The sequence below is a fragment of the Chiloscyllium punctatum genome, chromosome 44 (assembly GCF_047496795.1).
Source record: "Chiloscyllium punctatum isolate Juve2018m chromosome 44, sChiPun1.3, whole genome shotgun sequence".
NCBI classification, from domain to species: Eukaryota; Metazoa; Chordata; class Chondrichthyes; order Orectolobiformes; family Hemiscylliidae; genus Chiloscyllium; species Chiloscyllium punctatum.
The window spans coordinates 34,927,810-34,955,267 of record NC_092782.1 but is presented as its reverse complement, the minus strand read 5'-3'; the positions used below and the strand labels follow the sequence as shown (position 1 = coordinate 34,955,267).

At 38.8% G+C, this 27,458-nt stretch overlaps 1 protein-coding gene across 1 annotated transcript in view; it reads left to right on the top strand.

The window, feature by feature from the left end:
• Positions 1-27,458, top strand: part of LOC140466869 (mitogen-activated protein kinase 11-like) — a 55,660-nt gene that overhangs the window by 19,548 nt on the left and 8,654 nt on the right. The window contains exons 3-10 of the mRNA XM_072562610.1: positions 3,014-3,072; positions 5,504-5,615; positions 10,296-10,325; positions 11,303-11,350; positions 11,478-11,592; positions 14,071-14,142; positions 15,232-15,311; positions 24,857-24,935. Coding sequence (XP_072418711.1) covers positions 3,014-3,072; positions 5,504-5,615; positions 10,296-10,325; positions 11,303-11,350; positions 11,478-11,592; positions 14,071-14,142; positions 15,232-15,311; positions 24,857-24,935 — 595 coding nt within the window. The remainder of the gene's footprint in view (positions 1-3,013; positions 3,073-5,503; positions 5,616-10,295; positions 10,326-11,302; positions 11,351-11,477; positions 11,593-14,070; positions 14,143-15,231; positions 15,312-24,856; positions 24,936-27,458) is intronic.

The window sequence follows — 27,458 nt, the reverse complement described above, 5'->3', positions numbered from 1 at the left end:
TTCCTCCGGCATTTATAGTGATTTGTCTCTGCCGCTTCCGGTTGTCAGTTCCAGCTGTCCGTTGCAGTGGTCGGTATATTGGGTATAATAGTAGTGTTGTCCCAGTCGAACTCATGTTGCTTGTCAAGACACTGTTCAAAAGGGCCACAACACACTGCAGTACACCAGAACTACAAAAAGAGGAAGAAGAACACCTCTCCAATGTATTCGCCAAAAACGGATACCCCCGCAATTTCATCAACAGATGCCTAAGGGAAAGACAATGGAACGAGGACATGCCGCAACCCAAAGGACTAGCCACACTACCATGCATCAAGAGCATTTCCGAACTGACAGCCAGACTACTGCGACCACTAGGACTCATAACAGCACACAAACCAACAGCCACTCTCAGACAACAACTCACCAGAATGAAGGACCCAATACCCAGTATGGGCAAAACCAATGTAGTGTACAAAATCTCATGCAAGGACTGCACAAAACACTACATAGGACAACAGGAAGACAGCAAATGATCCGCATCCATGAACACCAACTAGCCACGAAACGACATGACCAGCTATCCTTAGTAGCCACACACACAGATGACAAGCAACATGAATTTGACTGGAACAACACTACTATTATAGGACAAGCCAAACAGAGAACAGCCAGGGAATTCCTAGAGGCAAGGCACTCATCCACAGACTCTATCAACAAACACATCGACCTGGACCCAATATACCGGCCACTGCAACGGACAGCTGGAACTGACAACCAGAAGCGGCAGATTCAAACCACTACAAATGCCGGAGGAAAGATCACAGAAGAGCTTCACAGGAGGCTCCCAAGCACTGAGGATGTCACCTAGACAGGGGACGAAACGTCTGAAACACAAATTCCCAGCTCGGCGAACAGAACCACAACAACTCATTACTTTATTTAACAATGTTTCTCTACATTAATTTAATGCAGCTGTCTACTGAATGTGCACTTTGTAGGTGTTAAAGCATTGAAAATGATTACAAAAGTTATATTAATATGCTTTTTTTATATAAAACAGCAGAACTCAGTAGTAATGCTCAGTTATCCCGGTAATACTATAAATTTCTTGGCTGTTACTGGTAACCCTCCAGTGAAATGTTAAAATTAATAACATTGTATATTTCTATAATGAGCATGAATACCAGAAAATATTAACAAAATTTAGTCACATGAATAATTTCTTTCCAGTCAAGTATGAACAACAAAGCAGAGATGATATCCTTCCAGTAAATTAAATAATGTGCAAGATGCTAAACTATTTCCTCCAGTGAGTGAGCTGCTACTGTCTGAGCCACACAGACCTGAGAAACACCAGGTTTCATATTTGGTGTCTGTTGGTTTAGCTGATCTTATGCAGAGAAGCATGAGGAATATAAAAGCTGGGTTAGGAAAGGGAAAAAACAGCTCTAATTCTCATTCTTGATCACATTAGAATGAACCATACTTGTAACTGCCAGAGGGCTTATGCCCGAAATGTCGATTCTCTTGCTCCTTGGATGCTGCCTGACCTGCTGCGCTTTTCCAGCAAGACATTTTTCATATGAGGATCACACCCAAGCATATGAATTCTAATTGCATTTTGCCACTTATTGTTAAAACACAAGTGAATAATGGCATCATATATTTCCTGTGAGGAGCATTATTGCTGTCAGGGCAGTAGAGGATAGCTTAGTGGACAAATATATTGTGCAATAGGATGCTATGCAAAAGAGAAAGGACTATCCTAGTGCTGAATAGCCTGGTCTCAGACAAAGTAATGGTTAGACAATTGGCCTCAGCATACCTAGACTAGAGGAGATCTTCACTTTTCTTTTTATCCATTCACAGAATGTGGGCACTGCTGGCTAGGCCAGGATTTATTTCTTTTTCTTAATTGTCCAGAGGGTATTTAACAGTCTGGAGCCACATGTAGGCCGCACCGAGCAAAGATGGCAGATTTCCTTTCCTGAAGGACATTAGTGAACTAGATGGCTTTTCCAACAATTTCAACAATTATTAGACTCTTAATTCCAGATTTTTATTGAAATCAAATTCCACTGAACCTGGGTAACTCAGAGCATTATCTTGGTCCCTGGTTTATTATAATACCACTGGTCCATTGCCTGTCCATCTGAATAACATTTGGAGAACATTGACAATGAACCTGAACTCAGCAATGACTTGTTGCCCTTGGGAAAGGAGGAAAGATATAAAATTTAAGTCTTTAAAGAATATTTATTAATCAAGTTTGCAGATTTAGATTTAACTTATTGCATATTTGGTAAACATTTACTGACCAGATTTTGACCAAATTTCTTACAGCCAGTTCTAGTTTTGAATGAGTTTTGTGGCTACTGTCATAAGAACGAAGTTTGTGTTATTTGGTTATGACAGCATTAAATTATAATAACCTTCAGGGAGAGAAATACAATTCAATGATGAGATTTCCTTGTCACCTGTTAAATTTTCATAGAGCCCTTACAGTGTCAAACCAGGCCACTCAGCCCAGCAAGTCCACACCAACCCTCTGAAGAGTAACTCACCCAGACCCATTCCCCTACATTTTCCATGACTAATATACCTAATGTACACATCCCTGAACACTATGGGAAATTTAGCATGGCCAATTCACCTAACCTGCACATTTTTGGACTGTGGGAGGAAACCAGAGCAAACCCACCCACACATGGGGAGAATGTACAAACTCCACACAGACAGTCACCTGAGGCTGGGATTGAACCCAGATCCCTGACGCTGTGAGGCAGCAGTGCTAACCACTGAGCCACCCAAGACTATTAGGTACCACACTCTGCGAAATTCTTAACAGGTGCTTAGAATTGCAACAAGAATATTACATGATGAATGAATTCATTCATATATTAATGGCAACTTGTAAAGTCTCTAATTGGTGAATACTCATTGTCTCACAAATGTGTCTTCTCATTTCACCATTCATATATTTCGAAGTTGTGTAAAATCCAAAAGCTCATCCCTTGTTGATTTCTTTCAGGTTATTGGATTGTTAGATGTCTTTACGCCAGCAGTCACACTGGAGAATTTTCGAGAAGTGTAAGTTCAGCAGAATCTAAATTACAAACTGGTGAAAATCTCTTCTGCTCTGTTGTTGTAACTCAGTTTATTCTGAAGTAGGTTCCCTGAGAAAGGTCCATAAGTAAGCCTAATAAGAGCACAATTTGCAGGGGGGACAGATGGAAGATTTTGTAAAGAAATCTGGACTTGCTTTGCTGCATGTGAGAAATTTATTACTTTTACCACCCCCTGAGAAAAAGAACAGGAATGACAACACCACAGGAAATGACATCACCACAGGAAATGACATCACCAACTCAAGGAAACCTAAACACATAACTAGAAAGCAGGCCATACCACCAGTGCTTCATCCGGAGGCTCACTGATGATGTTATCTAGTGTAGTGACGAAATATCTGAAAACGAACCTTCCAGCTCAGCGAGTAAACCTACATCCAGAACCTCAACCTGAGCTACAAATCTTCTCAAAATTCGCTAAGTTATTCCTTGCATGGTTTTTGTTTTATTTGGGTGGGATTCATTAAATTCTGAATTACTTGTGTAACTCTGCCCGAGCACAGTATGGTGTAATGGGCAAGCTAAAAGAAGAATGAAGAACTAACATTAAATTTCTGTGATTGAACCTGCTTTTTTTCCCAACTGAATACTGGAAGAACATGTTAGTGCTCTACAGCTCAGTCTGCTGGCCACAATGGAAATAAAACAGTTGGTGCCTGTTCGGGAAATCAAGATTTGGTGGCTAAACATTTTTAAATATCCTTTTGGAAAACATAAGCAATTTATAAAATTAAAATCTGTTTTGGAAGTTCATGAATGATGTACATCTTGCAGTATTTTAAATATTTGAAAAATGAAAAATTATATTTTAATACTGTTTGGGCAGTACTGTTGCCCCACTCAAGGGCTAAAACTTCTCTTTCTACACTGTAAGCTTTGAACATTCCATAGTTTAGGTGTATCAAATTTTATACTTGCCAGTGTGGAATTTGGGTGGTTAATGTAGATTTCAGTTATTCTAATCAGGCTTAACTCAGAGTTGGCAAGGTTGGGATTTATGCACATTTAAAAGCCACTTGGATCTCCAGACAAACCTGAGCTGATGTTTTACGACAAATAAGTCATTTTTATAGTGGTCTTGCAGGGCAAATATTGACTGTTGATGCCACGATTTGCTGAAAGCAACTCACCAAGTATCCTGAGACAAGACCTTCTAAACCCATAGTTTCCACCACATCAAACTACAGGGGCAGCAGACACATGGGAATATGACTAGCTGTAAATACCCCCAAACCACACACAATCCAGACTTGGAACTATATCATAATTCATTCTCTGTAACTGGGTCAAAACTGTGGAACTACTTTCCTAACAGCACAATGGATGAACATACACCACATGGACTGCAGCGATTCAAGAAGCACCACCACCTCCTGGGAAATTAGGGAAAGTCAATAAATCTTGGCCTAGTTAGCAATGCTCACATCCCTTGGGTGATGCATTTCGAAAATGGAATGACTGCACAGACACTGCCTGCTATATTGGGATATTAATTACTTATCATACGTCTGTGAAGTGCATGCAGGATGATGAAATTTCTTGGTTCCCAAATTTAACCGCCTTTTTGCCAGCATGGAAGCAGCTTCACTGAAGACAGCTATATTTGCAGAAGTAGTTTCTATTATGAATTTGTACACATCATTTTATAACAAAAATGCAGGAAGACATAGTACGATTTTAAAATGGGAAGTGGGATATCTATGTGCATCTGGTTCAAACATCTCTCAAACGTTTACAAGGGAGAAGCACAAGTACAACCCAAGATAACTTGTCTTTTAAGGAAGAAGAAGTTGACAACCACTTCCTGCATCTGCCAAGTACAGAGTCAGGAATAGAGTGAATTACATGTGGAATTATTGAGCTGAACAGATACTGCAGTTAATTTTGACAGTATATTGAAGTATTCTGAATCCATTATTCTAGTCATACCTAGAAATATTTCTTCAAGCGTTTACTGTTTTTTTAAAATCTTGTTCTCTAATGGAGATGATAAACTTTGGATCAAGACCAGGCTATTCAGCCCCTCGGGACTGTGCCAGCATTAAGTTAGATCATGATCTACTTACCTGCCTTAGTTTTATATCCTTTAATACTCTTACCTAATAAAATATATGTCTGATGTAGTTTTGATATTTTCAAAGTGCCAATAGCTTATTTGTTGAAAAAAAAAGTTCAATTTTGCGATAGCATGAATAATAATTTCTTTACTATGTGATTATGGTGCTGGAAAATCCACCCCATGACATGCCAGAGCAACTGTTGCATATTTGGGGAAAGGATCTTGCAATTAAAGTGCCTTGTATTTAGCTCAAGAGTACTGTGAAGGTTGATTGTCTGTCAAACAATTTCTTTAAAATCTTTGTCTAATGCCAATTACATATTTACCACTGTAGGTACTTGGTGACAAACCTTATGGGTGCAGATTTGAATAACATCGTTAAGTGTCAGAAGTTGACAGACGATCATGTGCAGTTTCTTGTGTATCAGTTACTCAGGGGACTTAAGGTACAGTATTCAGTGTACTATGTGTAGAAACAAAATTAGGTTAACAATGGTCAAGAACAATGTCTGATTCTCATTTCTTTTTCTATCTGATGCATACTTTAGATGGTTTCAACATCATTTACACATTTCAACTTTCTATCTATTAATAATTAATATTAACCATGTACACTATCCTTTCTCCTCTTCCAGTCTTATGATATTCAATGACTTACTCCATACTTGACCTCATTAAGTCATTGCCCCAACAGCAACCCATTCTCTGCAGTCAAACAATGGTCACAGCATAACTAATTTACAGTAGTTCTTCAAATATTCCAAATGTGCAGGTATTTTTAAATTATTATTCAAGGTATTTCATCAGGGAGGATATCTGTTGATCTCATTTGCATCAACAGAGGTGTTTTGGAAGTGAATTTTCACTAAGAAGCAGATTCATTGCAAAAGATGTAATTTTTTTAAGTGAGGGAGACTAAATGGAATTTACCATTATTCATTAATTACTTGGTGAAATTATTACCACAACTATCAGGTAATTACATATCCTGATTAAGATATGGGTAAAAGCTAAAACAATTATCTGTGTATGAAGTAAAAGGTTACAATGTGCCCTAAATCTGCCTTCAGTTAGAAAACTTATGTGAAATGTTTTCACTGGAAAAGTACAAATTTAATGTTATGAAAATAATTCACCTGCCTGGTTTCTTCATGGATTCAGCTTTGCTTCCTGTATATCTCTAGCTTGATTTTGTTTGATTTTCAGTATTTGCAGTTTCTTCCCTTTTTTTTTGCCATCTAAAATACTTAAATACTAATTACCATTTACAGAATTATATTTACCTATCTAGAAACATTTTGCATTCATCTATGTCAATGGTATGTTGCAGATTGCTTTCACAAACAAGAACGATCAAAGTCCATGAACCTAACAATGCTATTCTCATTATTGTAACTAAACCTCTACCGGAAAAATCAATGGAAAATGTACCCAAGATTGCACTCAAACCATCACAGTCAAGATTTTCTTATGATTGTCAGCTAGCAAGTGTTTTCTCTTGCATAGTAAGGGCTTCTCTTCCACCCATGGCACTTGGTCAGTGACCTGTATGATTCTGTCATATTGATCGATGGTTCTCCCTGGATAGCTGTCACAAAACTACCATTTATGACAATTGGTTTTGTCAGATTAGTTTGAAAAGGAAGATAGACTGCAAAGATGGAACCTTGAAGGCTAAAGCTGTCCTTTCTGCTTCGACCTCAGACCAGTTCGAAGCAGCCACAGATAGCATCAGAGTTGGTCTTGTCTAAGCTTTTTGAGAATGATCTTACTTTATGTATAACTGCCTATAGTGCCGACCTTGCCTCATTTGTTAGCAAAAGACCTGAATTCACATGCAATTCGAAATGCTTAAGCACAGAATTCTAGATTATACTGAGGGTGGCTTGCACTGTCAGAGGTACCATATTTTGAATGAGACAGTAAATTGAAGTCTGAGCTGTCATGTTGTGTAAAAGACCTCATAACACTATATCAAAAGAGAACAGAGAAGTTTTACCCAAGTGCGCTTTTTAATCCTTCAGTCAGTATTCCTAAAAACAGATTATCTTGTATTTATCATATCAGTATGAAGCTTGCTGTGCACAAATTGGCTGCCACATTTCCTACATAACAGCGACATTGGTGTTGTGAAAGGCACTATAACTGCAAGGATTTTTTTACATGTACAGAAGTGAACATCTACATGTAACCTTGACCCATGGTCGCACTTCACATAGTCTGGGTTCTGTCTTTTCTTAAATCACCTAAATTCCGTTAACACTTTCAAGAAACTCTGCTAGTTTAAGTCAGCAATGGTATCTCCTGACCTCAGAAAGAACAGAATTGTTTCATCAGCAATAAATCTGAATGTCATTAAAAATATTAAACCAAAAAATGAAATAAATCTGATTACAGAAATTAGTTGGTTCAATCAGAATTTGTGCAGGGAATAGACAAGTTAAAGTTATGTATTACATTTAGTTAAACAGTCAGCTAGTAAACATACCCAACACCCAAATTCATCCACAAGGGTAGCAATAACAGAGATCTCAATGCCAAACAACAACTTATTTTAAAAAAAGACACAGGAATGATGGTAGTTCAAGCTTGATTGTGAATACAAACTTTATGACATTGATTTTTGACACTTTATTTGGTATATTTTGGACAGCCTGTTGTATTCTACTTTACATGTCAAAATCATTTCTCATGGAAATGTTAAATGTTTTAAACACGAAAGTGCTTGTCAATCTTTAGTAAATCAAAATAAATAGGTTAAAATACCATAAAGCTATAGTGAGTATTTGCAAACCATTGTGCTGTTTTAAAATTTCAAAATTATTTTAACATGATCAGTAGACAAAAATATGCAAATATTTTTGACAAAACAAAGTGCACAAAAGTATCACTTCCAGTAACCGAGAGAGAGAGCTGGATTTTACAACTTTCTTCAAGGCTGAGGTGGCGATTGTATCTTTTGTCACATTTGCATATAGGCCCGTGGATGACCATTTCATTACAGATTGCACTGTTTCTTCCATCAGTTAATTGATAGGACTAAGGGCCCTCAAAAATTACAAATTAATAATAACTAAAATTTAATAATAGAATGTAGATGTATTAAACAAATTGAAAACAACAAAGTTGTAAAACAACCAAGCATTCTAGGTAACACACAAACAATAATTATACATCACAGCGGCGTGCTGTAGCAAAGACCTCAAAGAAGAAAAACAGTATAATGCATTGAAATTAAGTAAATCTCATCACCACTTCTTCACAAGCTATTTCTAAATCCTGACAATTTGCTGTGACAAACAAATACCACATTTAGTGCAATTGTATGAGGGAACATTCTCCATCAAAATGCAACTGCAATTTAGCTTGAGAAAAATAAATCCTCATAGAAATATCCAGACAATTCCTTTGAGAAAATATTAGTTCTAAAATCCTGATTTTTGGCAGTTTACTAACTCTCTGTATTTGCCCTGGGGACATAGATCAATTAAAGGCAGCTATAACAGCAATGGACATTTACCATCAGCCCATCTTAAAGCTTTTCTGCCTAAAGTTTCTGAACAATCGGCGGTAGATTGGAAAAAAAACCTTCGGTATATAGGCACTGTTCAGGTTCTAACTATTTGGTTTTATCTGACAACCTCCAGTTTTGGTTTTCAAATACTCTGATGTGTTGGTATCTATCACCTTTACCTCGATTTTCTTACGAGAAGCTGACACACAAGTGCTGTTTGCTTAACTGGTCATAACCACAAAAATCAACATTTCCTGAAAGCAGTAGGGCATGCTTTTGAAGCCTCCAGAATGGAAATCATGCACATGATGCCCAGTACAAATACTTAATCCATGTTATAAAACTGTCACTCAACCATAATTTTGGCTCCTCATTAATTACCAGCATTTGTTCCTTCTCACGTCAACCCTACCTGTTTTAAAATGCTTTTTAAAATTTATTAGCCAAACCTTGAGTATGGCTGCACTAATCCTTCCAGCATCTCTCCTGAAGATAGTGTAAAATCCCCATGAGTTCATTGTGGAAATGTTCTCACTGTATTGTCTAAAATTAAATGCAAATCAGTGGGAACAATCCTGTGGAAGATGTCAGAAGATCTCCCATGTTGAAGCCTTCCAGCACAATTGAGCCTGCCAGGATTTTATACTAGTGCATACATTCTTGATATTTTCTCTTCATTTTGTAACTGAAGCCTATGCCACAGAGTAATGCCAGCCATAAAAGTGAGCAATCCACTAACTACCAGAGCTTCAACACAGTTCTGAATAAACTACCAGAATGTTTCCATCTGCAGCCATGGCAACTGTTTCTCTGACAAGATGACACCAACTGAGCCCCAATCCAATTGACTTGAGGACAAAGTGACATCTGCCATACACTTGCAAACATATACACACTCACTTCTTGACAAAGGCCAAAGATTGATCCTTGCTTTGAATAGCTTTTAAATTTTGGGCATAGTGGGGATGTCACGAGACGAGCAATCCAGAACCACAGGCAACATGGGTTCAAATCTCACTGTGACACATGGTGCACTTTGAGTTCATTAAAAAAAGTCTGGAGTAAGAAGATTGTGTAATAACAACCATCTAATCATATATGTCACGTTCACTAAGAGAAGGTATTCTGCTATCTTTACCTGATCTGATGTGCATGTGATTCTGGACCACAACAATTTAATTGGCTCTTAACTGCTGTCTGAGCAGTTAGGATAAAATAAATTCTGGCCTGGACAGTGACACTCATATCACATAAATCAATAAAAGAAAATCTTTTGTAGGCTCAATCCTGACTATATCAACCTCATTAGACAACTTTCCTGTAACAAATAAATCAGCATCAAAAAATGTTTTCTCTAGTTTGACCTTTTCTCTCATTTTCTTTCTCGTTCTCCATGCTCCCTAGTCTCTTTCTACAGTTCTGGAAAAAACAATTTATGATAAGTTTATCATAAGACAGAGTTAACTATTGTTTTTCGCAGTCTTTCCACATGGAAACAAAAATGGTCAATTTCAACAAGAAAAATCTGGCAATTTCAAATTCAATTTCACAATACATTTATGATGAAACTTTTGATTTATAACATCATAATTTCCTGTTTTTCTTCTGACAGTATATCCATTCAGCTGGTATCATTCACAGAGTAAGTTGAGTTTGTATTATGTATTGTATCCTGTGTAAGTTTTTATTCCCTGCATGTCCTGCTTAAGTAAAAGTTTAATAAGACAAAAATAAGTCAAACCAGTTAACAGTCAAATTAGTAAAGAGCTTAAGCAAATAAGTTCCATCACAGTACGTTTCTGACCCCAGAGTTTCCATTTGTTTCGTGGTGACTGGCAACCCGCCAGCTTGTTCCATTTTAGACAAGATACAATCAACAAAAGACTGCCTTTCCAGCTGTTTGCAAGCATAGTTGAGTAGGTTCAGCTGGAAACCGCTGCAAAACTTTTAAAACAGCCCTCATTTCTGCGAAGCCCTAATTTCAGAAAAGCCATGACTTCAATCTTGGAGTGCTATAGACCATTAATCTGTCCTGGAAGGGTCCCACCATGCCAGTGAACTGTATGTGTCAGTATATTGATAGCACACAGTAACTTAGAAGTATAGGGGGAAATACCAAGAGAATTTAGAATGGATAATGCTATCCCACTAATTGCCTCCCTTATTAATATGCCAGGCTACAGGGGGCAGACAACCATGTATTCCGACGTTCGAGGGCATTGGAAAAAGTAAATGTTTCATATGGGTTTACCACTTTTGTAGCAGGATAAGGGGCTAAAATGAATGCAAACACACAGAAGTATATGCCTTTTGGGACTTTGGTTTCTGGGAAATCTGTATCAATAGCTAGTGCATGATAGGGTTATAGCCAGTAGGAATAAATATTTTCATAGATCTAACAGTATTACAAATCTAAAGAATTATATAACTTTTTTAAACCAAATTACAGAACAAGGTCTGTTTCTACATGTTTAAAGACTGATCGAAAGATATGTAATGGGAAAATACAGGATTGCAAGGAAAATGAAGAGTCAATGTGATATCATCTGTTTTATGCATCCAAAGCATTTGATGTTTCTACATTAGTCTGAAATAGTGATAAATATTTTCTCTCTGCAGGATCTGAAACCAAGCAATTTAGCAGTAAATGAGGACTGTGAATTACGAGTAAGGATAACTTACTTCCCTTGCTGTTTAATTCATATTTGAAGAAGAAGAATATTTTTTCTTTACATCTTTCTCTTCCTCCACCGCTTGCTCCTAACATACAGTTTTATATTTATCTAACATACAGATTCTAGATTTTGGATTGGCACGGCAGACCGATGATGAGATGACTGGTTATGTAGCAACTAGATGGTATCGAGCACCAGAAATAATGCTAAACTGGATGCATTATAATCAAACAGGTAAAAGGAATGCTAACACCTATAGAAATATTGCTCAATTTTCAAATCAGTGCCAAGGATTCTCTAAGTACAGACTCTACAGTATTTGTTCCATTCATAGCGTTTCATTGTGGGACTTGCAAACCTTGTATTGTAATATTTTACAAATGGTCAGCCCAGTCAGATCTCTGGGTTGGACTAATTCTATTTAATATAAGCTCCCATCCCATACTGGGCATCTGGCTAGGAACTCACAAGATGAAGGGTTTTTGAAAAAAAAACTAGAATAAACACAGCTGCAAATTAAAGACATGGATAGGATGTTTTTTTTTCCTTTGTTTGGGCATATTTTCAGGCTTTCAGTCTGGGAAAAGTATTTCTCAAGAACATTGGTAAGAAGCCAAAATCAGTATAAAACAGTTCCCTATTTGTGTTTTCTGACATTCTCTTAATATGTGCCTGCTGAATCCCAAGTGCCATTACTAACGGATATAATGAAAGTCAATGGAACTGCAGTTCTGTTTCTTACTTTTATATTTACACTGCACTAAATAAAACACAAATAAAGTTGAAAAATACCTTCCATGCACATTTGTTGTGAGAAAAAGCTTGTGTTTTATTCACTCTTGCCATATCATAATTGTGAAGAAAATATTTGAATAGAAACTGCTGAACGATAAAGATAACCTTCCGGCAGTACAGCGAGTTGAATGATGCGTAATATGGAGTGCGTATATTCCAACTGCACAATCAAAACTCAGCTCAGTCAAAACAGGCAAAAATAACAAGCCCAGGTCTTGAAAAACAAGTGGTAGATGTTTTATGTAGAGATATTATCATGGTGTGTTTTTCTTATTTTGGGGACAATAAATATTTCAGTTACTGAGAAGAAAATGCTTAGAAACAACTTCAGAGAGCATTTGCAGCAATATGTAGGACACAATGGTAAGGTTGTAGAGAATGCATAAAACCCTTTACAGGTCTGCATAGTCTTCACCAGCCTTTCTGCTAACTCTTCCTTGATATTGATGGCTGCTAAATTGATGTGAATAAAGAGTTTCCAGTGCCACTTAAGATTTTGAATAATCCTTTGATTTGCTGACTGGATTAAGAACATAGCATCTGCATCAAACTGATTTAATAGCTTGTACTCGATTAGTAAGAGTAGACAGGGCAGATATCAAAATTATTTTTCTTTCATTTTTCAATCAAAAATTTGGATCTATATTGCAAAAAACATTCATTAATGCAAACTTTGACTATCTGGGCCTCAGGTCTATAATTAACTATTTGGATTCATACAGTGACTTTAATGAAATATGCCATTCCAAAGTGCTCCACAGCAGCATAATACAAAATATGATACTGAACCTCATAAGGAGGCATTGGTCTGATGTCAGAGGTAAATTTTCGTAAGTGTCTTAAAGGGAGAAAGCAAGGTAGAGAGGTGGAAAGATATAGGAGTGTGTTCCGGAACTTGAGGCCAAGGCAGTTGAAGGTACAGCCCTGTCCCTCAAATAAAATGGTGGAGCCTCCTACTGACAGGCCAGGGTGAGCCAGAGGCACATTCTATGAACTTCTCAGCATGGACTTGAGGGGCTGTGACAGCCATAACAGAGACCCTAGTGGAGGGGAGCTGCCTGTGCTTCAATGGCCTGGTAGCTGTGGTCAACTTATAAATTCAATACAATGTATAAGTGTCCCCCTTAAGGTGCCCATGCAAATCTCCCACTGACAGTGATGGTCTCCCACAGTAGGGCTGCCAGCCCTCTAGCCCCTCGGGCACCCCTTTGGGCTGTCTGTCTGCTGGGGCTCAACTGGCATTGCTTCTGGAGGTGGCTGCCTCCTTGTAAATCTTTGCCAGGGATCGGCCAGGGTTATCGCCAGGTTCCCAGAGTTTCAGCCCAGCATTCAGATTGGGATGCCGAAGTTAAAATTCAGTCCATTATCTCAATTTAAAAATTATTCTGCTTCGACAAGAAAATGAATCCAAAGGTGACCTCCAACTGTGATTACGTAAATCAAACCCGGTCATATCAAGTTTTGGTAATAGTAGGTTTACAGTAACAGTATAATGAACATTAGAAGATATAACATTGGAACACAAGTAGGCTGTTTAGCCAGTTTGCCTGTTCAATGAGATCAGACCAATGTGTGAACAAACTCCATGTACCTGCCTTTACCCCATACTCCATACGACCTTTGATTGTTAAAGAAGATCTATTAATTGTTACTTTCAGAAGAGTTCCAAACTTGTAAGACTAATTTTTAGACTGTGCCCTTTAATCCTAGACTCCCAATCCAAGGGAAACAAGTGAGAAATCATGACTTAAATTTGTATTGCAGTCGATGCCATGAAACCGTGTTAAGCTCTATCCCTGAAAAGACAGCCTTCAGAGTCTGTAATGGTAAAATTGTTGCACCAATGCACACAATACAGTTTTGGACTTGTTTTCAGGTTTCTTTTTAATCTAAATTCTTTTTCTTTTGCTTCCCCAGTGGATATTTGGTCTATTGGATGCATTATGGCAGAGTTGTTGAAAGGAAAAGCCCTCTTCCCAGGAACTGATTGTATCCTTGACAAGTTTTTTTGTTTGTTCGATAGTATTTATTCTGATTTTAGACTGGTAAATGGAATTAACATAAAGTAAAATAATTTGAAATACAAGTTATCCAGAGTCATGTTTACTGCTAGGGTAATTCATGCACCCTAATAGGAGTAATCTTGGTCTGGAAAACTGTTGTATTGAACACTACTCCTACCGCAAGGAAACCTGGACCATCTACCAACATCACAATAAGACTCTAGAGTGTTTCCACCAGCAGTACTCATATTGAACTCTAGGGATCAAATGGGAGAACAGGTGAACCAATGTGAGCACTCCCCATGAAGCTATACCTACCAATATCAAAAGCTCTGCTCCTAAAGAGCCAGCTCCCATGGATGGGCTCTTGTGTCCAGATGCTCAAAAGCTGCCTCCCCTTTAAAAGTTCTCATCTTCCAGCTCTCCATTGGCAGTTGGTCCAAAAGTTGGGCAAAGGAAAGGTATAAGTAGAGACTCAAGGTCACCCTAAGACACAAAGGCTTCGGCACTACTGACTGAGAGGAGAATGGCTCAGTATGGCATCGCCCAAACCATCAAGACACGAGACCCCAAGGTCCATGACTTGACTGGGAGGTCAAACAGCAGCACCAAAGGAAGAATGACGCCCATCCAGTGGTGCAAATTCCAACTTCTTGTTGCAATAATGTGCTCCCATTACAGAAAAAGTTTTCGAGCCAAAAATTGGGCTTATCTAAGGACTTCATTTAAACTGACAGACATCATTCTCCATTCCAACGGACCCTCACTGCTGTTGACAAAGTACAGTAATAGTGCTAAAGTTTAATTTTTCACCAACATGAGCTAGAGCTGATCACTAGCTAGAGCTAGTGTTTGTATGATTGGTATGAAATGTAAGAAAAAGCCTCCATCTTATCTCATTATTACAGATAATAGTGAAATTGTAACTTTGACCATCCTCATTTTTCTAGATAGTAAGCTTTCCCAATCTTATATGGTCTATAAAATATATTCAGCGTTGATTAAGCAGCAGATATTGTGACTTATCAACAAGAGGATTTTCTTTTCTCCTCTATATTTTCTTATAATGATACAGATATTGATCAACTGAAGCGAATAATGGAAGTTGTTGGAACACCGAGTACTGAATTACTAAAAAAGATATCTTCAGAACATGTAAGTGAGTGCTTGATCCTAACAGTAAATACTGTTCAAACAGGAAGTTATTTGTCCCCTCATATAGTCATCAGGTATCAGAGTGGAGAGTACATAGTAACATTTATGATAAAATTCTGTCTTTGCTAGGTTTTCCTCCTTTCTATCCAACATGATTTTAGTGAATTGTGGTTTCAAAGTAATTGTGACAACTAACTGGTAAATATTCATGTGTGATCTTGGAATGTGCGACACGGTGGCACAGTGGTTAGCACTGCTGCCTCACAGCGCCTGAGACCCGGGTTCAATTCCCGCCTCAGGCGACTGACTGTGTGGAGTTTGCACGTTCTCCCCGTGTCTGCGTGGGTTTCCTCCGGGTGCTCCGGTTTCCTCCCACAGTCCAAAGATGTGCAGGCCAGGTGAATTGGCCATGCTAAATTGCCCATAGTGTTAGGTAAGGGGTAAATGTAGATGTAGGGGTATGGGTGGGTTACGCTTCGGCGGGGCGGTGTGGACTTGTTGGGCCGAAGGGCCTGTTTCCACACTGTAAGTAATCTAATCTAATCAAACCATTTAAAAACATGAGCCATCACAAATAAGGCCAACTGAACAGAAACACGCGTTGAGCAGAAATTTGCAAAGTAACAATCAGCCTCAGGAATGTGTAATCAGGGGTTTCTGTAACCAATTGTACTACTCCCTGCTACAGCCAGAAGCTGAAATTTGCTAATTTGGACAAAACAAAAACATGAAAGCATCTAATAAATGTTTTCCCTTTAATGGACAGCATAAAAGTAAAAGATAGGCTTGCAGTCTCACAGAACTAACCTTTCATAACCTCAGTACATCCTAAAGCTCATTACACCCAATGAAGCATGTTGCTGGATAGACGCTGCTACAATTTAGGAAACCAAAATTTGCACACAGTTCACAATACACATAGCAATCAAGATTCTTTTTTGGTGAGTTTTTATTCTGAATAAATAATTGACTGAATAGTCTTGCCTCAGGCAAAGTATGCAGCAATAAATGTTATTTACAAGTACTTAGAAATTATAACAAACTTTTTGGCATATATAGTCCATGTTGGTCTTTTCCCCTTGTCAATTGTGATCCTTATTTCATATGCCGCCCTTATTCCCAAATCTCTATTCTGCTTTCCGACAATCACCCATCTAAGATATTCTTAAATGTTCACATGGCTTCTAGTTTAATCAGTTACTCCAGTAGTGTTTTCCACACCTTCATGGCCTTTTCATCCATCTTATTCTAGTGGACAGAAGATTGCAAAGTGCATTTGATCTTGCAGTAAAGATGTCCACACACCCCTTGCTATGCTATCATGCCCATTTCTAAAGAGGAATCTCTCCATTCTATTTATGCAAATAGAGAACATGACCTCATAACTTCAGAGTTTTTTAATTTCATCCGATACCAGCTGGTTAATCACAGTGCAGTAATGGGATGAGTGACACAATCTATTTAGTTAGAGACTATACTGGGTTCGGAGTTACTGAGGGGGGTGAGTACGCACCCCTGGGGAGCTCCAGTGTTGAGTGTTAGTGAGGATGAAATATTGTCCCTAATCTTCACTGATTGGGGCCTGTAAGTCAGGAAACTGAGAATCGATTGTAGAGAGTGGGGCTTAGTCCAAGATCACTAAGTTTAGTAATCTTTCTCGAAGGGATAATAGTGTTGAAGGCTGAACTGTAGTCAATGAGTAGGATTCTTACATAGTTGTTCTTGGTGTCAAGATATTCTAAGGAGGAGTGAAGGGCAAGTGACATGGCATCTGATGTGGATCTGTTGGTCAGATAGACAAATTGGAGTGGGTCAAGAGTAGTGGGAAGGCTGGAGTTGATTAATGCCCTTCAAAGCACTTCATGACCATCGAAGTTAGGGCCACTGGCGGTAGTCATTGAGACAAGCTGCACGAACCTTCTTAGGCACAGGGATGATGTTAGCCTCTTGGAACAGGCAGGGACAGTGGCCTGCTGCAGGGAGAGGTTGAAGATGTCCGAGAAGACCTCTGCCAGTTGATCTGTGCATGCTCTGAGTACACGGCCCGGTACTCTGTCTGGTCCCATCATTTTCCTTGGATTCACATGAAGAAAAACTGATCTGACTTCTGATGAAGTGACTGTTGGGATAGGTTCGTCAGGACTGGTCGGAATAGGTGTTACCTCTCCGCCAAAATTCTGCTCAAAGCGAACATAGAAGGCGTTGAGACGATCTAGGAGGGATATGTCAGCATCTGCAATCTTGCACTGTCTCTTTTTAGAACCTGTGATGTCATTCAGTTCTTGCCATAGTTCTTACCTTGTCTGTCTGGGTCTCTAGTTTGGATCGGTATTGGTCCTTGGCTGTCTTAATGGCTCTGCAAAGGTCTTACTTGGATTCCTTATATTTAAATGGTCTCCTGATCTGAAAGCCTCACGCCTGGTGTTTTCAGGTTCTGTATGTCCAGATTCATCCAGGGTTTCCTGTTAGGGAACACCCGGATTGACTTCCTCCACACACATGCTGATAAAGTCTGTGATGGTGGTGGTGTACTCGTCCAAGGTACCTGTTTGAACGTGGCCCAATTCCAGACAGCACCAGAGTTGATCTTCTGCCTCTTCCGACCAGCACTGGACCTGTATCTGTGAGGGGGTCTCCTGCTTGAGATTTTGCCTGTAAGCCGGGAGAAGGACGACAAAGCTGGATGTGGAGAAGCAAAGGCATAGTAACAAAAGAAATTGTACAAATGAAAAGAACAATAAAGAGTTACAGAGAAGAAAGGGTGTGACAGTAAAGAAACAAAGGATGGAGCACCAAAAATCAAGTAGAGTGAAAATTGAGCAAGGCAGAAAGAAATTCAGTGAAAAGGAGATTAATTCAGTAGAGATTAATTGAGCAATTTTGGCAAAACCATGACAGATGATTAATGAAAGCCAGAGAAATAAATATTCATGACTTATATTTCTGTGTCACCTTCATCATAATAAAACATTACGTTAGGTTTTTGAAATGCGGGACCAATTACCCAAGGTAGGCAGTTGATTATTCAGAAGTAATTTTCAGATAGTGTACTAAATTTAAGCAGTAGTTTACATAGAGAGAAAAAATAAATGACTCATGACAATCATGGATTGATCAGTGGTAGCAGAGGATGAAGAGACAGTTGGCACAGTGTGTGTTGATCTTATTAGAGCTTTGGAAGCACTATCCTGCTCACGATTCAAAGTGCTAGGGATCCCTCCTTGTGGCTTCCTCCTCCTCTTCTCGGCCATCTTCCATCTGAAGATGATAGTTGCCTGACAAGCAATGCTCCCTGATTCTGAGCACTTGTTAATAATCATCATTTTTAGGGGTTTGGTAGACTGTACTGAACACAGCGCAGGACAGGCTATGCAACTGACAGGATAGTCATCTCCCTCTTTGTCCACCTCCTCGCTCAAGTCAATTTGCATTATGCCAGGATCATCTTTTTCTAAACACTTGCGCTGATAGTAGGTTACTCAGGTTTTATTTTCGCTAACTTGGAAACCTGACATAATTAGTGACCCACTTATTTCCAGAACTGTTTTAAGCATTGATTTCCTTTCTTTGCAATTAAATAATCAATGCAAATTTCATAACATTTTTATTATTCCAAAAATAGCCACTTATTAAGGGACTTATTTTCTTGCAATCCCAAGGTGCTTTACACAAACAAAATTTGACACTGAGCTGAAAAAGGAGATATTTGGATAGATAATCAGAACTTTGGTCAAAGACACCTGCTTTCAAAAGGTGTGTCTTTAAGAAAGGAAGAAATGTATAAAAGTTTAGAAACTAGAGTTTTGGCCAGAGACAGCATCAGTTGCGGAGTGATTAAAATCAGGACTGCTTCAATGGCAGGATAAGAGGTGGATAGTTACTTACCTCTGAGAGTTGTAGAGCTGGAGGAAGTTCAGAGGTATGGATGGATTGGGCTTTGGATGGATTTTAAAACAAGTATGAAATTCTAAAATTGAGGCATTGTTTAACAGGGAGCCAGTGAAGGTCAGCGAGTACATTTACTGGTACTGGAACGGATAGACTTCTCACTTCCTGCAAGTCATTTTAATTTTAAGTTGCATTTGTTCTCTTATTACATTTCTGTGTTATTTCATGACTTAGTTATTGGAAATATGTTGACACAAAGGCTTGCATAAACATTACTAATCTTGTTTATTCTCAACACTATTAAAATTTTATCCTGGAATTTGTTTTTAAACTTCGGAGACCTTGTTTCCACATCAATTATTTATATGGAAATAACGTGATGTTGTATCAAATTCTAAATGAATAATCAAGAAGTCAGCTTGTTAACAGGATCTACACTTTTTAACAAGCCAACAATATGAATTCTGAAGTTGATTAGTGACTATTGAGAAATAAATATCAGCATGTTGACACTGCAGGATTACCCAAACTCAAATTCTAAAACTGAATTTCAAAATCTGTAATGAACAAAATGTGTTGAAATTTTGAAATGTTCTTAAGGGTTCTGGGAGAACATAAAATTTATTAAGTAATTTTCACACAGAAGGATGTAACTTTGAAATCTCACCCCAATGAGGTACAAAGTTGCTGCTCTGTAAATAAAGACCAACTCAAGAACCTGTTTATACTCATTGAATAGAAAGGTATCAAGATGGACAGAGGAATTCGGAGACCCGGAGTGCATATCTACCAATCCCTGAAGGTGGCAGGACAGCTCGTCAAAGTGGTAAAGAAGGCATATGGGATGCTTTCTTTCATTGAGCAAGATACAAAAGAAGGAATTCCAGAACTATGTAAGACATAGACCAGGCCATAATTGGAGTTTTATATTGAGTTCTGGTCATGACATTTCATGGAGGACAACATTGCTGCAATGAGACCACAGAGACAATTTTATAAGAACGTTGCCAGGGTTGAAAATTGCAGTTAGGAACAAAGGCTAGGTATGCTAGCATTGTTTCCCTTAGAATAGAGGTGTCTGAAAGGTGGTGTAATTGAGGTGTTCAAAATAATGGAGTGGAGGTGTGCTGTTTGGGTAGAGTAGGCAGAAACAAATTGTTTTCCTTTAGGAGAGAGGTCACTTATAAGGGAGCACAAAATTAAGGTGATCACTGGAAGGAGAAACATTTTCAGCTAGAGGATGGTGGATGTCTGGACTTCACTGCTCAGTTCAGGAGGTGGAAACCCTCAATTCAGTGAAGAGAAACCTAGATCTGTACCTGAAGTGCTGTAATGTGCCAGCCACAGAGCAGGTATGGGTTTAAAATGGGCAGCTAGTTCATTCAGTAGGAGCAGACACAATGGGCTGAATGGTCACTTTCAGAGCTGTAATTTTTCTATGATTCCCATAGTTTTAAAATTTCAGAATTGCATTTCAGTGGTGAAGAAGAAACTCCATCTCATGTTGTGGCCTGGATTGAATGTATGTTTGAATTTATCCTCGAACCTGCAAAGACATTTCAATTTACCAACTTCTAATCACTGCAAGATGATCTACAAGTATATAATTTGAAAATGAAGGATGTTTACAGTTATCTGGACATTTGCACCGTTTGTGCTTAAACATTGTTTACAAATCTGAAATGTAAACTGACTATATTTTATTGTGGATGGATGCAGAGTTATGCCCACTCCACCACTGCAAACTGTATTTGCAGTGGATTAACATAGATTCAATGTACATTCATGATGAATCATGCTGCCCAGACCACAAGAAGGTGACCAAGTCATGGCCTCAACTTAAGTTTCTTGAAAATCTATCCTAACGGAAACATATGGGAGATTGTATTTGCATGCAGATTGTCCCAATCATGCTGCATGTCCTTGGCCAAAGGATCATGGAATTCCATGTGCACTGTTCCTCTGAAGTTTGTCGGGAAATTGTTGGCAATTGATAGTAACACTTTTTCAAAATACTATGTACACTTTTAACAAACATTGTACAAAACTGTTTGAAATAGAGGAATTATGTTCTTGTGCTTGCCGTTGTTTGTAGATATTGAAAAACTGATTTCCCATCATTAATGCAAAACACGGCCACATCTTTCTGCCACAAGCATTAACTGAAAAAAAAACACTTTAAAAGCAATTGCTCCCAAGGGTTTCATCTCAAGTTTCATCCTATAAATTTCATCAGATAGAGCCCAGTCTTTATATTGGAGCTCAGAGTCTCTTTCTGTTCTCACCAGAAATTGTTAAAACAAAAGGATAATATTTATTGTGCAGTTTCTAAAGTAGAAAAACATGCAATTGAGTTGAAGGAGCATCCTAACAAATAAACTGATGTACTACTAAATTTATTAAGTGAAATGTTTAAACAGAAATGTTTAAAACAAAAGGGTAATATGTATTGTGCAGTTTCTCACCAGGAACAATACAGACTGGATCAGAGTCCAACATTAAATTTTTTGCATCACCAGGACAAAATCCAACATCCAAAACATGGAAGTTCATCCATATCTGTGCTGTAACATACCCTGTCTTACAATGCCCATGTGCAAAATTCTAATCAAAGTGACTAGGACTACTGTGTCACAGCCTTGCGATTTCCCCAAACCCCATAAATCTGTGTTCACTGGAAAAATTATTTTAAAAGGTCACACTGCTGTGACAGAGTCAGATCACACTTTAACTAAAAACAAAATCCATGAAACAAGAGCACACACCATTCAAAAATACTGATGTATTTAAAAAGAATCTCAACCCCTTTCCTTCCTGTTTGCCCCAGGCATACGTTCCCCCTGGCTCAGATGGTCATGAATTTGATGCCTCCCAGAATCCAATTGCTATGACGATCAGGAACAGTATTTGTCTTTCATAATCTATATCAATAATCAGAAAACAGTATTTAGAAACCCTGACTTGAAGACCAATGCAAGCACCTATTAAACAGGTATAGGTTTGTGGCTGGCAGGAAACTAGGGTGCGGTGAGCACATCTTGAGTGTTGTTTCACCTGTCATCATTCCTCTTTAATCCTGCTTTTCTTTTAACTAGCACTAATGCAGAGAGTTTTCTAAAGTAGAAAACCATGCAGTTGAGTTTAAGGAGCATCAAAACAAATAAATTGATATATCCACTAAATTTATTAAGTGAAAGGTGCCAGGAATTTTTAAAACAAAAGGGTAATATCTATTGTGCAGTTTATAACCAGAAACAAAACAGACTGGACCAGAGTACGACTTTAAATCTTTTGCATCACCAGGACAAAATCCAACATCCAAAACATGGAATTTCATCCATATCTGTGCTGTAGCATACCCTGTCCTACAATGCTCATGTGCAAAATTCTGGTCTTTTGCATCACCAGGATAAAATTCAGCATCCAGACCAGAGAGTTTCATTCTTATCTAATTGTAATTATATTGTAACAAAGCTCTCTTCAGTTGGCAGGAAATTTCTTGTTCAGAACCTTAGTCCTTGGGCACCATGTTGTAGATGCAATGAATGCAATCTTTGCGTAGCTTCCACTGTTACCAACATTTTCCCCTCCACCCTCATCAATATTGCAAAAACACCCTTAGGTTTGTAATAGACTTTTGCAAATGAAAGGCTTTCATTACTGCATTAGCCAGTAGGCTACAAGACCCCTTTCCAAGTTGCCATTTCAGTAAATGATCTGTTAGGAAGATGGACTCCCTGGGATACCCATTTGTATCCTTTGCTGGAGATTAGCTTGAATAACATTAAAATGGATTTTAAATTGGAGTGGGGTGCAGGCAGATAGGGTAAGAGAGAAACACATTCTCTGTCAGAAATTTCACACCAGCAATATTTTAATTCCTATGCTTTTTTAATATTGGTTGGCAGGTTTCCCATCCAGATATATCAGGGACAAGCAGCCTAATCACTTGCAGACAGTCATTTCTTGTGGGCTCTCAGAACCTTACTAAAAGCAGGAAAGCCCGTCTTATCGGAAGCCTGCATTCATTGTACTGACACTGCTACTTTCACATTTTGCGAACAAGAAAATGAGTCCAAAGCAAACCCCTCTTGATCACGACTATGTTTAGCACTTCCTCCAAAACACTGAAGTTATCATGTTTGCTGTTCTAAGCTGTCAAGAGTGTGGTACTGGAAAAGCACAGCAGGTCAGGCAGCATCAGAGGAGCCCTTCATTCCTGAAGAAGGGTTTATGCTCAAACCATCGATTCTCCTGCTCCTCGGATGCTGCCTGACCTGCTGTGCTTTTCCAGCACCACACTCTCAACTCTGATCTCCAGCATCTGCAGTCCTCACTTTTTCTTGTTCTAAGCTGTGAGACCTTAATCAGGGTTCATTAGGAAGAGCGAGGAGTCCTCAAACTCGGAGATCTTCTCAAAGAGACAATAGTACACAGGTCCCTGTGATCTCAATTCCACCATTATTCATTTCAGTGGTTCCAGCCATCTTCTGAAACCAATCCATAAGATTTTGCTCAGCAATTTGACTCTGAGCAAGACGTTTGATTTTTCACATTAAAAAGCACAATGGACGTCAGTCACATCTCAGGCCTCCAGTAGATGCATATTTGAGAGGCATTTGCCTGCTGCGATTACCTCAGAAAACAAAAGATTGATTCCAGTCCATCACTACTTCAGAGTTCAATGATTTGGAGATGCCGGTGTTGGACTGGGGTGTACAAAGTTAAAAATCACACAACACCAGGCTATATCACCTGATGAAGAAGCGACGCTCCGAAAGCTAGTGTGCTTCCAATTAAATCTGTTGGACTATAACCTGGTGTTGTGTGATTTTTAACTCAGAGTTCAATGGGATAGTCGGATGTTGGAGACAGTATTAACTTTGTTCCAATTAGTAAGGTCCAATTAAAGACTCCTCCAACATTGGTTTCAAATAATTTCTCAGAGCTTTAAGATTTATTTTGTTTTTCTAACTGCATAGATCCTACAAACACTTCAGGTTATAAGAGACTTTGATTTTATAATTAATAGCAGCAAAAGCTCAAATGGTCACTTGTAGCTAAAGTTCTTTCTTATGAAATCATTATACTTTGTATAATCAAGCATTGAAATATTACTATTCTGATTGCTTGATTTGATTTATTATTGTTACATGTACTGAGATACAACATTTTTCACTGTATTGCGTGCTGTATAGGAGATCGTACCTACAAAGTGCATCAGGTAGCAGAAGAGACTGCAAAATACAGTGTTACAGAGAGAGAGATCAACATTAGATTAGATTAGATTAGAGGCCGTTCAAAGGTCTGATAACAACAGGGAAGAGGCTGATCTTAAATCTGCTCGTACATGTATTCAAACATTTATATCTTCTGCCTGATGGAAGAAGGTGGAAGAGAGTATAACCTGGATGGGAGGGGACTTTGATTATGCTGGTTGCTTTCGCGAGGGAGCACAAAGTATAGACAAAGTCAGTGCATGGGAGGATTTGCTTGATGGACTGTACAATGCCATGTTTGAAGCAGACTGTTACAGGGAAGGAAGCATTATACTTTATAGTATTTCTCATTGTATTATTCTAAAAGAATTAAATACAATCATGGACTTGCTTTACCAAATTGGGAATCAGTCAAATGACATTGTTTACTCCTTGCAGGCTAGAAAATACATTGAATCTTTACCATACATGCCTCAAAAAGATTTGAAAGAACTATTCAATGGTGACAATCCTTTAGGTAAGACTTTCTGCATTTAAACTAATTGGAAGTAATCTATATGGGAATAACTGTTGTGATTTGTAGGCTTAGGTCTTGCTGTAATGAATGCAAAATGCCATTGCATAAGTGAGCAATAACAGATGCCATTATTGTTTATGCTGCACTATTACCCTTGCCTAATCATCCAGATTTCACAACTGAAAGTTCATCTTCATAAAATGCATCAAATAGTTTATAATTACAGAATGAAATATAATTAATGCACAACTTCAAAACTAATTGACAGAGAGTCATTTCGTCATAGAATCATTCAGCATAGAAACAGACCCTTCGGTCCAACTCGTCCACCCTGATCAGACATCCTAATCTGGCCTAGTCCTATTTACCAACATTTGGCCTTTATCTCTCTAAACCCTTCCTATTTACATACCCATCCAGATGCCTTTTAAACATTGTAAAAGTACCTCCACCACTTCCTCTGGCATAAACGCACAACCTTCTGTGTGAACAAGTTACCCCTCAGTTCCTTTTTAAATCTTTCCTCTCTTACTTTAAGCCTATGCCCTCTAGTTTTGGACTTTGCCACCCCAGGAAAAAGACCTTAATTATTCACCCTATTATCACCCCATCCAGGCCCGTCATGATTTAATAAAGCTGAATAAGGTCCTTCCCTCAATCTCTGCTCCAGGGAAAAATGCTGCAGCCTATTTAGCTTCTCCCTATAACTCAAATCCTCCAATCCCGAGACATCCTTGTTAATCTTTTCTGCATCCTCTCAAGTTTGGCAACACTTTTAGTGTAAAAGGGCGACCAGAACTGTATGCAGTATTCTAAGCATGGCCTCACCAATGTCCTCTATAGCCACAACATAATGTTCCAACTCCTCTACTCAATGTCCTGAGCAATGAAGGCAAGTGGGCCAAATGCTGCCTTCCCCACCCTGTCTACCTGTGATTCCACTTTCAACGAACTATGCACCTACACTCCTAGATCTTTTTGTTTGGCAGCAAACCCCAGGGCCCTACTGTTAACTGTATAAAACCTGCCCTGGTTTACCTTACCAAAATGCAACACCTCACATTTATCTAAATTAATCCATCTGCTGTACCTCAGCTCATGGGCACATCTAATCAAGATCCCATTTTACTCTGAGATATGTCATCTGCAAACATATGAACTATGCCTCCTACATTCACATACAAATCGTTGATATAAATGATGAAAAGCAGTGGACCCAGCAATGATTCAGGTGGCATTCTGCTGGTTACAGGCCTTCCATCTGAAAAGCAACCCTCTACCACCACCCTCAGTCTCCTTCCTTCAAGTTAATTTTGTTTCCAATTGGCTAGCTCTCTTAGGATACAATGCAATCTAAACTTACTAACCAGTCTAACATGCAGAATGTGGTCAGACACTTTGCTGCAGTCCACGTAGACATCTACCGCTATGCCTCCATCAATCGTCTTTGTCACCTCTTCAAAAAACCGGATCAATATAGTTGCAAGAGGTGCTGCAATTCAAGATATGCTTAACTTTTTTTTAGGAAAAAGTTTAATATGTCAGGAGTAAATATTACATAAGGAAAAATATTGATTTGGTGATTTAAATGATGATGATTAGCATTTGGTGGGCGGCACGGTGGCACAGTGGTTAGCACTGCTGCCTCACAGCGCCAGAGACCCGGGTTCAATTCCCGCCTCAGGCGACTGACTGTGTGGAGTTTGCACGTTCTCCCCGTGTCTGCGTGGGTTTCCTCCGGGTGATCCGGTTTCCTCCCACACTCCAAAGATGTGCAGGTCAGGTGAATTGGCCATGCTAAATTGCCCATAGTGTTAGGTAAGGGGTAGATGTAGATGTAGGGGTATGGGTGGGTTACGCTTCGGCGGGGCGGTGTGGACTTGTTGGACCGAAGGGCCTGTTTCCACACTGTAAGTAATCTAATTTAAATTCCACACACCCAACGGTAATCTATGGGCAACAGATTGGGTTTATTTGTAAATTTTATATGATGTAAACTCTCTTCCAAATAGAAATATTTCCTTTGTCCACTGTCTTTGGCACAGTGCAGTCTGCCTCATTTACGTTGTTATGGACTAGGCCCGACCCCTCAAAACATTTTTAAGCAGGTAGCCCAGACCATAACTTTGCTATTATTTTTAGGTAAGTTTATAGTGTATATTCCTGGAGTGAATTAGCTGATTCAACTGCCAAGTTTTAAACAAACAGAATTTATTTACAAAATTATGGAATGAAACCCAAAGAACAGAAAGTAGAATACCGGATAACTTATCCTTCCCAAAAACCCGACAGACTATCCCGACTTAATGATGCTGATCCAAAGATACTTCAACAGTCCCCTAAACAAACTCCTTAGCATAAAGAGTGAAAATGACACAAAAAGCTTACAGAAGGGCAGAAGGAGGGAAAGAACCAGCTGCCTTTCTTCACACACACTGCTGCTGGACTGAATCAAAAACTCTCATCTAAACGAAGGCTAGCTACTCAGCTAGCTGGCCACTCCCCTTTGATAATACCTTTTTT